At 37.7% G+C, this 15,991-nt stretch overlaps 1 protein-coding gene across 1 annotated transcript in view; it reads left to right on the forward strand.

Moving 5' to 3' along the window:
* Positions 1 to 15,828, forward strand: part of lmf1 (lipase maturation factor 1) — a 29,831-nt gene extending 14,003 nt beyond the window's left edge. Inside the window, exons 6-11 of the mRNA XM_026277413.1 lie at positions 11,088 to 11,255; positions 11,346 to 11,526; positions 12,256 to 12,409; positions 12,484 to 12,667; positions 13,705 to 13,817; positions 15,348 to 15,828. Of these exons, the coding sequence (XP_026133198.1) occupies positions 11,088 to 11,255; positions 11,346 to 11,526; positions 12,256 to 12,409; positions 12,484 to 12,667; positions 13,705 to 13,817; positions 15,348 to 15,522 (975 nt within the window). The 3' untranslated portion in view covers positions 15,523 to 15,828. The remainder of the gene's footprint in view (positions 1 to 11,087; positions 11,256 to 11,345; positions 11,527 to 12,255; positions 12,410 to 12,483; positions 12,668 to 13,704; positions 13,818 to 15,347) is intronic.
* Positions 15,829 to 15,991: the final 163 nt, after the last annotated feature.

Genomic DNA, 15,991 nt, shown 5'->3' on the forward strand with positions numbered 1-15,991 from the left:
ACTTGTCTTCCGTTGAGGAAGCAGTGATTGGGGACTCGGAGGAGAACTTGTCCATCACCCGGCTGAAGTCATTGACGTAGTTAAAAAGCACCTCGGTGGCAAGGCACCAGGGGTTGATGAGATCCGACCGGAGTACCTCAAGTCTCTGGATGTTGTGGGGCTGTCTTGGCTGGCACGCCTCTGCAACATCGCATGGCGGTTGGGGACAGTACCTCTGGACTGGCAGACCGGGGTGGTGGTCCCTCTTTTTAAGAAGGGGGACTGGAGAGTGTGTTCCAACTATAGGGGGATCACACTTCTCAGCCGCCCTGGGAAAGTCTATTCCAGGGTACCGGAGAGGAGAATTCGGCTGATAGTGGAACCTCGGATCCAGGAGGAACATTGTGGTTTTTGTCCCGGTCGTGGAACACAGGACCAGCTCTATACCCTTTCCAGGGTGCTGGAGGGTTCATGGGAATTTGCCCAACCAGTCCACATGTGTTTTGTGGATTTGGAGAAGGCATTCGACCGTGTTCCTCGCGACATCCTGTGGAGGGTGCTCTGGGAGTATGGGGTCGGCAGCCCCCTGCTTAGGGCTGTTCGGTCCCTGTACGACCGGAGCAAGAGCTTGGTTCGCATTGCCGGCAGTAAGTCAGACCTGTTCCCGGTGCATGTTGGACTCTGGCAGGGCTGCCCTTTGTCACCGGTTCTGTTCATAATTTTTATGGACAGAATTTCTAGGCGCAGCCAAGGGCCGGAGAGTGTCCGGTTTGGGGACCATACGATTTCGTCGCTTCTTTTTGCGGATGATGTTGTCGTGTTGGCCTCCTCAGACCAGGACCTTCAGTGTGCACTGGGACGGTTTGCAGCCGAGTGTGTATCGGCTGGGATGAGAATCAGCACCTCCAAGTCCGAGGCCATGGTTCTCAGTCGGAAAAGGGTGGATTGCCCACTTCAGGTTGGTGCAGAATTCCTGCCTCAAGTGGAGGAGTTCAGGCATCTTGGGGTCTTGTTCACGAGTGAGGGAAGGATAGAACGTGAGATTGACAGATGGATCGGTGCAGCTTCTGCAGTAATGCGGTCACTGTACCAGTCTGTCGTGGTGAAGAAGGAGCTGAGCTGTAAGGCAAAGCTCTTGATTTACCGGTCAATCTACATTCCTACTCTCACCTAGGGTCATGAGCTGTGGGTCCAAGATCCCGGATACCTGCGGCCGAAATGAGCTTTCTCCGTCGGGTGGCTGGGCACTCCCTTAGAGATAGGGTGAGAAGCTCGGTCACTCGGGAGGAGCTCAGAGTAGAGCCGTTGCTCCTCCACATCGAGAGAAGCCAGCTGAGGTGGCTCGGGCATCTATTTCGGATGCCTCCTGAACGTCTTCCCAGGGAGGTGTTCCAGGCACGTCTCACCGGGAGGAGGCCCCGGGGAAGACCTAGGACACGCTGGAGGGACTATGTCTCCCGGCTGGCCTGGGAACGCCTCGGGGTCCCCCCGGAAGAGCTGGAAGAAGTGGCTAGGGAGAGGGAAGTCTGGGCGTCCCTGCTTAGACTGTTGCCCCCGCGACCCGGCCCCCGGATAAGCGGAAGATGATGGATGGATGGATGGATAAATGAAGTGGAAAATATACAAATAAGAATTAATTAAAAATCTGAATAAAAACAAAGTACTAAACAAAAAAAAAATTTAAACATTTGCTTTGCAATCTGAGAGACATTGAGAAGTTAAATGATTTAAGGTATTAAATTAAAATTAAAAATTGTATTTAATTTTAATTTAATTAATTAAATAAGTTATTTAGCTTCTCAAGTAAACCTTGATTAAAAACTTTGAGGTATTTCTACTGTAAAGTGACACTAAAATTTTATATAAAAACCAAAGGTTAAAGCAAAAAACACAACATCTTCTGAATTAGCATTGATATCATAAATAACCTGGTTTTGTTGCCTGGGTAAACTGTGTGAAGGACGTTCAGTATAATTAGGATCTCCGCTGACCACAGTTGCTCGTGTTTCTTGGAGGAAGTTGCATAAGATTGCATCGGCGTGTCATTTTTGGATGAGATATGGCTCATTCTAATTGAGTCTGGCTGTAGTGGTGGTCTTATAAGAGCATCAATTGTTTTGGATGGACAATAAGAACGTGTTTAAACTGTACAATAAAACCTTTATTTCAGTATAATTAGGGATATCCTGTATACAGCAAGCACTATATGCTGATTTGTGAGTTGGGTGTGTGTGTGTGTGTGTGTGTGTGAAACATTCCCGGTCAGCGGAGGTCCAAGGATATTTAAGGTCCAAGGAAATTAAGGTCTTACTCCTGAGTTTTTTTTTTAATGCCCAGCTGAATTTCGCTTTTATCAATGGCTTGCCGTCCATAAGTGGATTAAATTAAGCACTTAATGGAGGAAGTTTTTCTAGTTTTACCTTCTAGTGCCACGCTGCAATCAGCAGACCATTTCTACCAATAACATTCTTAGAGTGAATAATAAAATAAAGACGCTCTTGTAAATCCAAACCATTGGTGTCATTGGTGCCCAATATTATCGTTGAAACCCACTTTTCAAAACAAAAATTATAGACAAAAAAAAAAAATGTTTGTGTGTGTGTTTTAATTACACTAACAATTGAGTTTTTATCAAATGTTTTGTTTACATATGAAAATGCACTGGAAAACGAGACAAATATACTCATTGTGTGCTCCTTAGAGAACATATTGATGCAAATGAGGCACAAATTTGCATAATTTTTCGGAACATTGGAAATAGCCACATTTCAACGTTCAGAATTCTTGTAGTGTTTATTTTATTGCACTTCATCTATTTGCGACTGTAGATTTCAATAGCAATCTATATCTTTAATGGCCAAAATGATTGTTTTTCCACTACAGCATCACTTACATGTACCGGATTTTGCAGTTTTATTCCTTTCTATATTCTTAAGATTTTTATCGAAGGGATTTCTATATCCTATATCTATAGATTTTGTTTTTCTCTTTTTATCACTGATTAAATAAGAAAATACCCAGAAAAAAAAATCACCATGTTTTTAGAAATTAAATGTTGTACGAAACCATTGTTATATGAACAAATCCCTCAGTAAAAACCTTCAAAAAGCATGTAAATGTTACTGAAGTCGATAAAACAAACTTATTTTGAGAAAATGGCAATACAGTAAAGTGCAATAAAATAAACACTTTAAAGGGTATTTTGAATGTTTTCCTTCCACTGGTCTGAAACACTTTATGAAAGCCAAAAAGCCCAAAATCACAAAATGTACCAATGCTTGAAAAACGAATGCTTTTGCCTGCAGTGTCTTACCTTGAAAGGTCTTAATTACTCTTGCATAAATGTCCTAATTTAGAGCAGAATGTCTGGTTCATAAACTTGTGGCATTTAATGTTGTATCCACTGAAGAAAGAAGAAAAGAAAGGAAAAACTAAAATCTTCCACAGTTTTCCAGCACAATATCTAAACATCCTCAAATCTGGGATTACTTAAGATGCAAAATGACACAAGATATTAAGTCTTGTTTTCTGATAAATTAAACAAAATGAAACAAGTTTTTGCTTGTGAAAGAAGATTATCTGTGAGTTTTATATAAAAACATGTTTTTCTTACCCCATTGGCAGATATTTGTACTTATTTTAATCTTAAATTAATTTTGTTTTTGAACAGTTTATACGAAACCAAGTCTTCTGGTGTCAATGAAGAATAGTTTGATAGACAAAAATACTTCTTGTGTGCATTTTAGGGGGAGCTGTCCCTTTAAGTGCCTCGCTCAAGGCTGGATTTGAACCTGCAACCTTTTTTTGGGTGCCAGCCCAGATCTGTAACCACTAGCTAAACCACCCACGTCACTATCTTTAGATGTGGCTTTAGCTTGCACTTGAGCAGCTCTACAATAGACAGGATTAGGAAGAGCCACACGTTTTCTTCGTCTAGTTTTGAAGAATTCTCTTTTTGTTTTCCCCTGTGAAGCTTCGTTAGTGTCTTGAGTTTGATTACGCTGAGGGCAAAGGCAGAGGTTTTGGAAGAGCATTTGGTGCTCTATTTACTATCCCCTCACCATGGAAAAATGAAAACAGAACGTGTATCATTTCCAGATTGAAGTGGAGTCATTGCAACGGTTTGAAAATGACTTTCTCGCTTGGTCCCTTTTTCCCAAAACACACCGAAAAACACAACCGTGAATCAGTGGAAGCCAAACCGTGTGTGTGTGTGTGTGTGTGTTTTGAAGGTCAGAAGAAACAATAAAACTCCTGTCAGTCTGAATCATGTGATGTATATTATTCCATTACTGGACATCTATTATCAATATTTGCCAATTCACTGATTGACTGGAAAAAATTATGATTTGAATGTGACTTTATCACTAGCACTCATGCACTAACTGATAATATCTATCTATCTATCTATCTATCTATACATCTGTCCATCCATCCGTCTGTCCATCCATGCACCTATCCATGCATCCATCCACCTATCCATCCATCCACCCACCTATCTATCCATCCATCCATCCATGCACCTATCCATCCATCCATCCATCCATGCACCTATCCATCCATCCATCCATCCATGCACCTGTCCATCCATCCATCCATCCATGCACCTATCCATCCATCCATCCATCCATCCATGCACCTGTCCATCCATCCATCCATCCATGCACCTATCCATCCATCCATCTATGCATGCATCATCCATCCATCCATCCATGCACCCATTCATCCATCCATCCATGCACCTATCCATCCATCATCCATCCATCCATCCATCCATCCATCCATCCATGCACCTATACATCCATCCATTCATGCACCTATCCATCCATCCATCCATGTACCTATCCATCCATCCATCCATCCATGCACCTGTCCATCCATCCATGCACCTATCCATCCATCTATGCATGCATCATCCATCCATCCATCCATGCACCCATTCATCCATCCATCCATGCACCTATCCATCCATCATCCATCCATCCATCCATCCATCCATCCATGCACCTATACATCCATCCATTCATGCACCTATCCATCCATCCATCCATGTACCTATCCATCCATCTATGCATGCATCATCCATCCATCCATGCACCTATCCATCCATCATCCATCCATCCATCCATCCATCCATCCATGCACCTATACATCCATCCATCCATGCACCTGTCCATCCATCCATGCACCTATCCATCCATCTATGCATGCATCATCCATCCATCCATCCATGCACCCATTCATCCATCCATCCATGCACCTATCCATCCATCATCCATCCATCCATCCATCCATCCATGCACCTATACATCCATCCATTCATGCATCATCATCCATCCATCCATCCATCTATGCATGCATCATCCATCCATCCATCCATCCATCCATCCATCCATCCATCCATCCATCCATCCATCCATCCATTCATGCATCATCATCCATCCATCCATGCACCTATCCATCCATTATCCATCCATCCATCCATCCATGCACCTATACATCCATCCATCCATTCATGCATCACCCATCCATCCATCATCCATCCATGCATGCATCATCCATCCATCCATCCATCCATCCATCCATGCACCTATCCATCCATCCATCCATCCATCCCTCCACACACCCATGGTGACTTAGATAATTATAAACCTGTAGCTTTAGTTAATATTCCGCCTAAAGTGCTGGACAAAATCTAGCTGGATAGGAAATGTGTTCATTAATTCTACAGTTAACTACAGTTCTACAGTTAGATTCAAGGTCAAACTTGGTACCGATCTGTGCATCTGTGCATTGAAGGAAATAGTAAATAAGTAAATTGATGAAAACTCATCAGTCTTAATGTGTTTCACTGATGCATCTAAAGCTTTTGATTGGGTTTCAAAGCAATTTTTTTAATGTTACAAAGTGTCCTTCCAAAATATATTGTGAGAATCCTGGCTTATTGGTATTATTAGTAAAATAGGGCAAGAAAGTCTTTGCCCCTTCTCGTGGTTAGTAATGGCCTGAGACAAGGAGGGATTTTGTCCCCAATTTTGTTTGGTGATCTATCTGAATGCTAGATTCCCTGTAAAACTGTGTGTATGATTGGAAATATTCTAGTTAATCATATGATCTTGTGGTGTTTAGTCCTAGTTGTGCTGGGCTTCAACAGCTTTAACTGTGTTATGATTATGGTCTTGAACATGATATTTTATATTATCCCGATAAGAGTGTGGTTATGATATGCAATACTAAGGAGGATAAAAGTATACATTTCTCACTGTGTGTGTGTGTGTGTGTGTGTGTGTGTGTGTGTGTGTGTGTGAGAGAAAGTAAAATACCTTGGACGTTTGATCACTGAGCGCATGACAGATGATGACGATATTGAAAGGCAACTTTGTGTGATGTATATGCAGTTTAGTTTCTGTTCAAATGAGTTGAAGGTGTCACAGTTTAAAGCATACTGTGCAACACTTTATACTGCTCATTTGTGGTTTAACTATAAAACATCCAGTTTACACAAGCTCCAAGTAGCTTATAATGATGCAATGAGAATTTTACTAAAGGGACAGAGATGACAAAGTGCAAGTGAAATGTTTGTGAGTGCAAGAGTAATCACTTTTAGATACATTTATAGTTGGATAATAATTATATAAAGTTCTTTTAGATATGTATTTATATATTGAGAATTTTATAGATGGATTGTTATTCATAGAAATACGTACAAAAAAGTAAAAAAGTAACATAAATGTATAATGGGACACTTGTTTTTGTGTGGCCCACGACGCTGGTTTGTGATGGTGTTTCAGCTTAAAAAATAACAAGTCTTAAAATGCTAATGTATCAAACACACACAGGAATTTAACGGTTGACTTGAGCTAACAGTGTATGGAACTAATTTGCGCTCCTGTTTTAGGGCTACACCCGAACATTGTAATAAGCCTGAGGATTTATGTCCATATAAACCAGACTGCTGCCTAATTACAACACAACTGCTTTTTCAATCATAACCTTTTTTTTGCACATTAACTATAGTTGTGGCGATCAGCCAGCATGTGTGTGAATGCATGCACAAGCGTTTTGGTGGCATCTTTCAGATGTATGGATTGTGCATTGCTCTTTTTCTTTTCTTAGGTCTCTCTTTCTTTAACCTTGGTTGCTCGAGCAGCCCTCCTCCCCGGCTTGTGTCCCATACCTCTTGTTTTTAATTTCTGAATGCTATATTACAGCGACTGGGCAGAGCCCCCAGTTTTTTTTTTTTTTTCATCTCACTTCTGTTTTTCAGTTTGGCAAGCTCACAGGAAGTGATGACGAATTATATTGTATTAATCCCATCAGGGAGTCCCTGGTTCATTATTATTTTTTATTATTTTTTTTGCTACGCTGAGCTCAATTTTTTTTTATTCTCATAGGAGCTTTAACAGGTATAAGACCTTGCATAGTTATGTTTTATTAGCTCAAATCCTTGTTTATGCACGATCCAGCAGATATCTTGGAAGTAGAATAGTAATTTAATATGTTTAGTGTAATATGTTTTAATGAATTGCCATTTAGAGGTTTTCAAAGCAAATCATGGTAGACCAGACACAATGGCTGTGTTTCCAGGAAGTGTTTTGCAAGTGCTTTGCCCTTTAGCACAGTGCTGTTGCTTCTACGTTTCATTCTTTTATTTCATCAGCATTTATGCATTGGGCAGATGCTTTTATCTGAAGGGGCTTACATTGCATCGAAGCCATACAGTAGATCAGTTCTTGCATTCCATAGGAATCAAACCCATGACCAGAAATCAAGACTCATTATCTTTTTCTAATCACTTGGGTTTTTTTATATTTTTTTTATTTCAGTTTTAGTTTGCACTGTACATCAAGTTAAAAGAAAATAAGAAATGTTGCCTTTGCAATTTTTTTTCTTTTTAAACAATATTTTGTATATATCTTTTAAATGTAACAATTTTCTTTTTCAAAAAAATATATTTCTGCCAACGTGGTCAGAAAATAAACTTTTTTTATCTCTGAATTAATACGTTTTTCTTATTCTACTAGCAGCACTTTTCTCTTTAAAAATAAACGCATCTATTTATTTATTTATTTTTTTTCAAAAACATTTTATTTTATGTCATTTTGCTTCTGCATTAAATATATCTTGGTTTAAGATTGTTTAGACATTTATACTGGAAAACAAAACAAAAATACTAATACTTGTAATTTAATTAAATAATAATAATAATAATAATGGTTTTGCAATGTACACGAATGCAGCTTTAAACCAGTGTTATTTCAGTATCATTGGTATTTTCCTTTTAATTATTTTGTATTTGTTTTTTATTGTATTTTACATTTACATTTGAAATTTTCAAGTTTTAGTAATTTGTTGTTTTTGTAGTTTTATTTTCTTTATTTTTGTTGGAATTATTTTAGTGCTTCAGGTTAAACTAAATGAAACTTAAATGAAAATACAAAATGAACTGTATGACCACTTAGATATATTTAAAAAAATATCTTACTTTGAAATAATCATTAACAGAAAAAAAAAAAATAATATAATAATATAATAATAAAAAAAAAAATATATATATATATATATATATATATATTAGGGGTGTAACGGTTCACAAAATTCACGGTTCGGTTCGATACGATACACTGATGTCACGGTTCGGTTCGGTTCGGTTCGATACGTTTTAGATACAGCAAAATGTAAAAACATCTCAACTTTTCAGAATGCCGCAAGCGCACCGCGGGTCATGTGACAAGAACTAACCAATCAGCTTCATCCTTTCCCGTAACAACGTTGAGAGCTCAGCCAAGATGAAGGAACAGCTGATCATAGTTGTATATGGATTGCAATTTTGAAATAAATTTAGTAGCAGAGCTACTGCAAGCGATTTTTAGAGCTGCAAATCCATTTATCCTAAGCTGAAATTTCCGCGTCTCATGGAGAGAGCACGTCATTGTTGCTTAGCAAAGACAGACGCCTCATGAGCGCTTCTGCCCGAGCGCTTTGGAAAGGAAACCACTCTCTTGCCATCACCATTATAGCTTAAAGGGAATCCAAAGTGCACCCAAACACCAGACCTGTTGGTTATTGGAGGATCTTCTCATTTCTAGTCTGTTAAACGCATTGGCTATTTTGCAACGAGCCTTCAGCGTGTACTGAGTGAGCGAGCGCCTGCTGAGTAGCCTAACATAAACATATAAGATGGTGTTTTTTTCTTCTTCGGGAGTGTCAGGGGCGTTGCCTGTTACGTTGTTTGGGTTATTGGGCTACCTTGTTGAACGCATATCATTATATTTCTCTCTCTCTCTCTTTTTTTTTTTTTTTTTCAAATATAATTAAATACTCCAACGAACCGTTCGGTATACATAATGCGTACCGCGTACCGAACCGAAAGCGTCGTACCGAACGGTTCAATACGAATACGCGTATCGTTACACCCCTAATATATATATATATATATATATATATATATATATATATATATATATATATATATATATATATATATATATATATATATATATATATTTATATTTATTTATTTATTATTTTTTTGTGGTGTAGAATTGGTTAGATTAAAGGCTCTACTGGCTCTAGTCTTTCTGCTAAAGTCTCATTAGTTTTTTCTCCACATCATGCACCAATCTGAAATCTGCCCATTTTTCTCAAATGGAAGTACTAATATCTGGTGGACTGTTACATAACTCGTCCTGTATCCGGGTCTGAATCCCTTCGAGTGGTGGATGACTTCAGCAGTCAGAGGCGGCCGCAGGCGCCAGGGCACACACTACAGCCATTCACACTGCCCAAACACGCCGCACTGCATGCTGGGAAGGGCTAGCGGCGGGTGAGAGGGCCACTGTCCTCATGTTTATTCACTGAAGGCAGCAGTCATGGCCGTCGTTTGGTTATTTAAGGTAGTTTTCCTCCGAGGCATGGATCCTGATGGAGGAAAAGGTGAGTGTGTCGTGGACGCCCCGCTCTGAAAGACGTTACAGACGCCTCTGTTTGCTTCGCGGCTAGCTCTTCACATTTATCTTAATTATCACCCTGCCAACAGCAAATAGAGAGAAATTCCCTGATATTAATGGTGTAAATGAAATAAACAGACTATTTTGGGCTTTCGTGAAGACTTGCCAGAGCTGTTAGTCGCAGATGTGGGATATTTATTTAGCTTTTGCAGATTGGTATCGTTCAGGTTAATCTGGTCAAACACACCTGTCTTGACCTCGGTGCACACACACACACACACACACACTGGATGCGGTGAGTTGATGATTAGTGTCATATGTCTTCTGTCAGACGCGAGCTCCATTTACTTTACTCTGCCTCATTTGCTGTGCTGCAAACCTGTTAAAATCATCTGAAAGCTCATGGGTTTTTTAAGCAATGCCCAGAAAGCTTTGAAATCAAGCAAAGAGCTCTGGGGCTTTTAGAAATTATGATTTTACTGATGCAGATGCTATTTATGTGCTGTGCAGTCTTGTCTAAACCCCCTCCCCAATCTATAATAGTGTCAGTATGCCATAGATGGAGATATATACACATATATATATTAATTGCATAAAATATATAGTATTAATATTGTATGATATACATTTCTTATATTTTTTATAGAGTATTTAGATTTAACAAAATCATATCATGAATTATGTTTTTAGATCTACTTTGAATATTAATTATTTCATTACATTATTTAATGTACATAACATGCTGCATAATAAGTAGGCATTTTTAAAATGTATAATGTAATGGAATAAATAAAATGTGTAAATATACAGTATTGATATTGTAGAATAAATAATAATATTTTTGGGATTTTTATCAAATATTTAGATTTAATGAATAATAGTAATAATGACTATTAAGTGTAATTAATATAAATGAATACATTTGCAGTTACATAGCAGATGCTTTTATCCAAAGCAACTTATAAATGAGGAGAATAGCAATCAAAAGAGCAATGATATGCAAGTGCTATAACAAGTTTCAGTTATATATAATTAGATGTACATTTACACCTAGTGCATAATGAGTTATTATCGAGCGCATAGTTGTGATTGTGTAAGTATTTCTGTAATATAATATGATGTAGTGATGCATCTTGTGATCTGTGTCGTGTCTGTCAGACCCAGCCGGTGCCGAACCCCATGTCCTACTACATGCATCGCTCTCCGTGGTGGTTCCACCGCTTCGAGACCCTCAGCAATCACTTCATCGAGCTGGTGGTGCCCTTCTTCACCTTCATGGGCCGGCGGATGTGCATGCTGAACGGAGTCCTGCAGATCCTCTTCCAGGTGTTTCAGAGCAGCTCTGGTGCCATCTAGTGGCATCCCTGCTTCAGCGAAGATGCGCTCACTCCTTATGTGTTTCTGTGTCTCTAACAGGTTGTTCTGATCATTAGTGGGAATCTGAGTTTTCTGAACTGGTTGACGATCGTTCCCTGTCTGGCTTGTTTCGATGACGCTGCTTTGGCGTTTCTGTTCGGCCGCTCTGGACGAGCCAGACAGACTTTACTGCAGATCCAGACAGAAGAGGCTTCGGGACTCAAACCTGCGTCCTCCAGAGGTCTGTACATACATGCAGGATTATTTGAAATAATAATAAATCACAGGATATTGCTAACTAAAATAAAAAACATGATTGGAAATAAATCTGAAATGTAAATCTAAATATTCGATGTTAAAACTAATTTCTGTGTTTCCTCTTCAGTGTGTTGTTACTTGCTGATCTTGTTTCTGAAATTTACTCGCAATTTCTGATTTGTTTGAATGTAGTTTGAAGCACTACATTAACCGGAAATCAATTAAAACTAAAACAACAACAAAAGCAAGTAAAAATCTTAAATTAAAACGTAAGAATGAAAAATAAAATACAAAAAGTATTTAAATAATATTCAAATATTTATGTTGCTGTTGTTTAATAAGCATAAAAATGCATTGCACGTGAACGTCGAGGCAAATATATTTAATATGCTTAACTATCTTAAATTGATGCTTTTCAGTATTTCATGATTTTTAAAATGATAGATTTTTTATATTTCTGAAAGAGGACTGCTTTTACATGACCACAATTAGAGTAAATTGTGTAATATAATTACTACAATGTAAACAGTTTTCTATGTGAATATGTGTTCAAACTATAATTTATTTCAGTGATGCTCCGCTGTATTTTCAGCATCATTCCTCCAGTTTTCAGTGTCACATGATCTTCAGAAATCAGATTAATATGCTGAATAATATTTCTGATGATTATCCGTGTTGCGTGATAACTGCAGGAGTGTGTGTTTGTGATCAGGGATGTTGATCAGGCGTGTGCTGAACGTGTCTCTGGGGATTCTGATCACGTATCTGAGCGTCCCGGTGGTGATGAACCTCCTCAGCTCCAGACAGATGATGAACACCTCGTTCGACCCCCTGCGGATCGTCAACACGTACGGAGCGTTCGGCAGGTAGTGCGTCCATCTCTGCGTGAAGCGTCCAGCAGTGTCAGAGTCTGTGACTAACACACGTGTGTCTGGAGCAGCGTCACTAAGGAGCGGACGGAGGTGGTGTTTCAGGGCACGCTGAGCAGCGATCACACCGGAGACCAGGTCGTTTGGGAGGAGTACGAGTTCCTGTGTAAACCTGGAGCGCTGGAGCGCAGGCCGTGCCTCATCTCGCCGTATCACTACAGGCTGGACTGGCTCATGTGGTTCGCTGCGTTTCAGGTTAAACACGGACAGGAGACCACAATCTGAGATTGGGATGAGTTTGTGTCTTCATCAGGTTTGGAGAAATGTAGCATTGCATCAGTGTCTCATCAACGGATGCTCTGCAGTGAATGGGTGCCGTCAGAATTAGAGCTGATAAAAACTTCCACAGCACTCCCGTCCATCAGTTAATGTCTTGTGAAGTAAAGTTGTGAAGTTTGATGTTTTTATCAGACTCTCATTCTGACGGCACCCATTCACTACAGAGCATCCGTTGATGACACACTGATGCAGTGCTGCATTTCTCCAAACCTGATGAAGAAACAAACTCATCCTAATCTCGTATGGTCTGAACACATTTTCAGCAAATTTTCGGGTGAACTATTGCATTAAATCTGCAGTAAGCTATTATACCATGCATGAAATGTCACTTTTATCTGGCAGAGAGCATAGAAATACGTGTCCGGGATGTCAGATGTGTCTCAACACTAGTCACTTATCCATTTATCCAAAAATACATCCAAAATGTGCATGCATGCATTAACTTGTACAGCGCTTGCTTCTGTTATGAGGATGTTTTAGCTTCTCCATTAAAATTAATTTTGATATTTTAACGTAGAGGCCACAAAGTAAACCGTGTCAGGGTGATGCAACTGTGCTAATATCATAATGAAGAAAAAACTTTTATAAGCATTTTTTAAGGACGTTAGTACAGATTGTGCAGTGTCATGTGGTGCAACTCCCTAAAAACGCACTGATATCAATAATGAATAATTATAATTAGTGATTCCTTTTTTTACTTGTAGCAAAATACATTTAAAAACTGTTTTGAAAATATGAACGCACATGCATGTTGAACTCAGACAGATATCAAATCCCTGCTGTGTCAGTAGACAGTGTCGAGGTTATTTATAATCCTTATGTAACGCTCACACACTGAACATCGATCTTCTCTCAGTGTCCCAGATGTGTGTGAAGTGTTACCCCTCAGCACATGAGAGTGTGTGAAGAACAGCTGCATCGCACTGAAAGCTTGCTGTGTCTGTCTCTTTCAGACGTATGAGCAGAACGAGTGGGTTATTCACATCGCCGGCAGACTGCTGGCTAACGACTCCACAGTTCTCTCCCTGATGGGACACAACCCGTTCCAGAACAGAGAGAAACCGCGGTAAACATACTGACACCAAACACCAAACTCACACTGGACTCTACATATTACACTATAACACAAGCAGCGATATTAGAGCTCCCAAACTGGGCTGGAGACGTATTTTAAATTGTGTTTGTTATATTATTATTTTTAATAATAATAATACGTGTAACATTAATAATAGTGATGAATAATACTGCTAGTATTTAATTTAGTTTTCTTTAAATATATATATATGTATTAGCTTTTCTAGCTATTTTGATCAAATTGGAATTAACATTATATTATTTATTGTTGCTGTTGTTGTTATGAGAATGAAAAATAACATTGTTTAATATTTTCTTTTACGTTTAAAAAATGAATTTTGTTATTTCCATATTCCCGTGTTGTTCAAAAGTATATTATTGTATGATAATAATACTAATAATAAGATTAAAATAAATTGAAATTAAGAATTTGATTTAACAATATAATAATAATAATTTATATTATTATTAAATTAGTTTTTAATTTTTGTATTCATTAAAAAGATATTCTAATTTCTAGCTATTTTCACTTTGTAATTAATAGTAGATTTTTTTTATTTGTTGTTATAATAATAACAAAAGAAGATTAAGATTTATTGAAATTAAGATTTCAATTAACAATATAATAATAGTAATAATAATAATAATTAATATTATTATTATTTTATTACATTTGATTTAAATTTTTGTTGGCTAAAAATATTCTAATTTCTAGCTATTTTCACTGTGTAATTAACAGATTATTATTATTTTTTATGATAATAATAATAATAATAATATTAAGATTAATTTATATTATTATTATTATTATTACATTTGTTTTTAATTTTTGTTCCCTAAAAATATTCTAATTTCTAGCTATTTTCACTTTGTAGGCTAATTAACGGTTTATTATTATTGTTATTATTATTATTTGTTTTCATGATAATAATAATAATAATAATAATATTAAAATTAATTGATATTATTATTATTATTTAATTTTCTTTTAATTATTGTTCCATAAAATATTCAAATTTCTAGCTATTTTCACTTTGTAATTAACAGATTATTATTATTATTATTTGCTTTCGTGATGATAATAATAATAATAATAAAATTAAGATTAATTTATATTATTATTATTATTTAATTTTCTTTAAATTTTTGTTCCCTAAAATATTCTAATTTCTAGCTATTTTCACTTTGTAATTAACAGTTTATTATTGTTACTATTGTTATTATCATTGTTCATATGTTCAGTTAACAGTAACAGTGGCAAACTAACAGTGCTTAATTAGAGAGCAAATCTTTTGATGCGTTTAAAAAGACCCTAAAATGACATGAACACCATAAAGAGATGCAAAAACCTCCTGCTTTGATATTTTGTCACATTATGACGTTTACAGTCACATACTTTCCGGGGTCCCTTTATACACACATCTCTTTTCTCATCAGAGCTGAGCTGCTCAGAATGCAGTGACCTGACGTGTCCTCTGAAGTCATGTGACGTGTGTTGGTTTTGATGCATCTGTGGTTTCAGGTGGATACGAGGAGAGCACTTCCGTTATAAGTTCACGCGTCCGGGCAGCAGCGGTGCAGCTCAGGGGAGGTGGTGGGTTCGGAAACGCATCGGCCCGTACTTCCCTCCGGTCAACCTGGACACTCTGAGGAGCTACTTCCAGTCCAGGAACTGGCCCCTGCCCGGCTCCGACTGACCGACAGTCACTCGCTGAAGTGTATCCTATCAGAGTGTGACAAACTGTGCCAAAGACGATCTGTTACAGAAGAGATTTGTGAAGGCAACTCTTCTGTGGCTCTGTTTTAAACCTGCCAATAATAATCACAGCCTGTTTCTGCTATTAATATGATTCTGAGCACCGTCAAGCGTTACAATCACAACGCAGTTGCTGTTGAATATATATAAAAAAGGCAAATACTTTTTTTTTTTTTAATACAGTTTTTTTTTTTAAATAACCTTCTGTGAGATACAGATTTTTTTTTTTTTTTTTTGATTTTCAGAAATTATTTCAATCATGTTGTCAATTCCTGGAGGTTCATCTGATTAAAATGTTTAACAATGACGTTTTTTCTTTTTTTATTTATTTTCATTAAATGCTCTGTTTGAGTGTTCCTACCAATCCATCTAATCCAAATATTTGATTATTACCCTTAAAGTTAATTACT

The sequence above is a fragment of the Carassius auratus genome, chromosome 12 (assembly GCF_003368295.1).
Source record: "Carassius auratus strain Wakin chromosome 12, ASM336829v1, whole genome shotgun sequence".
In the NCBI taxonomy this organism is placed as follows: Eukaryota; Metazoa; Chordata; class Actinopteri; order Cypriniformes; family Cyprinidae; genus Carassius; species Carassius auratus.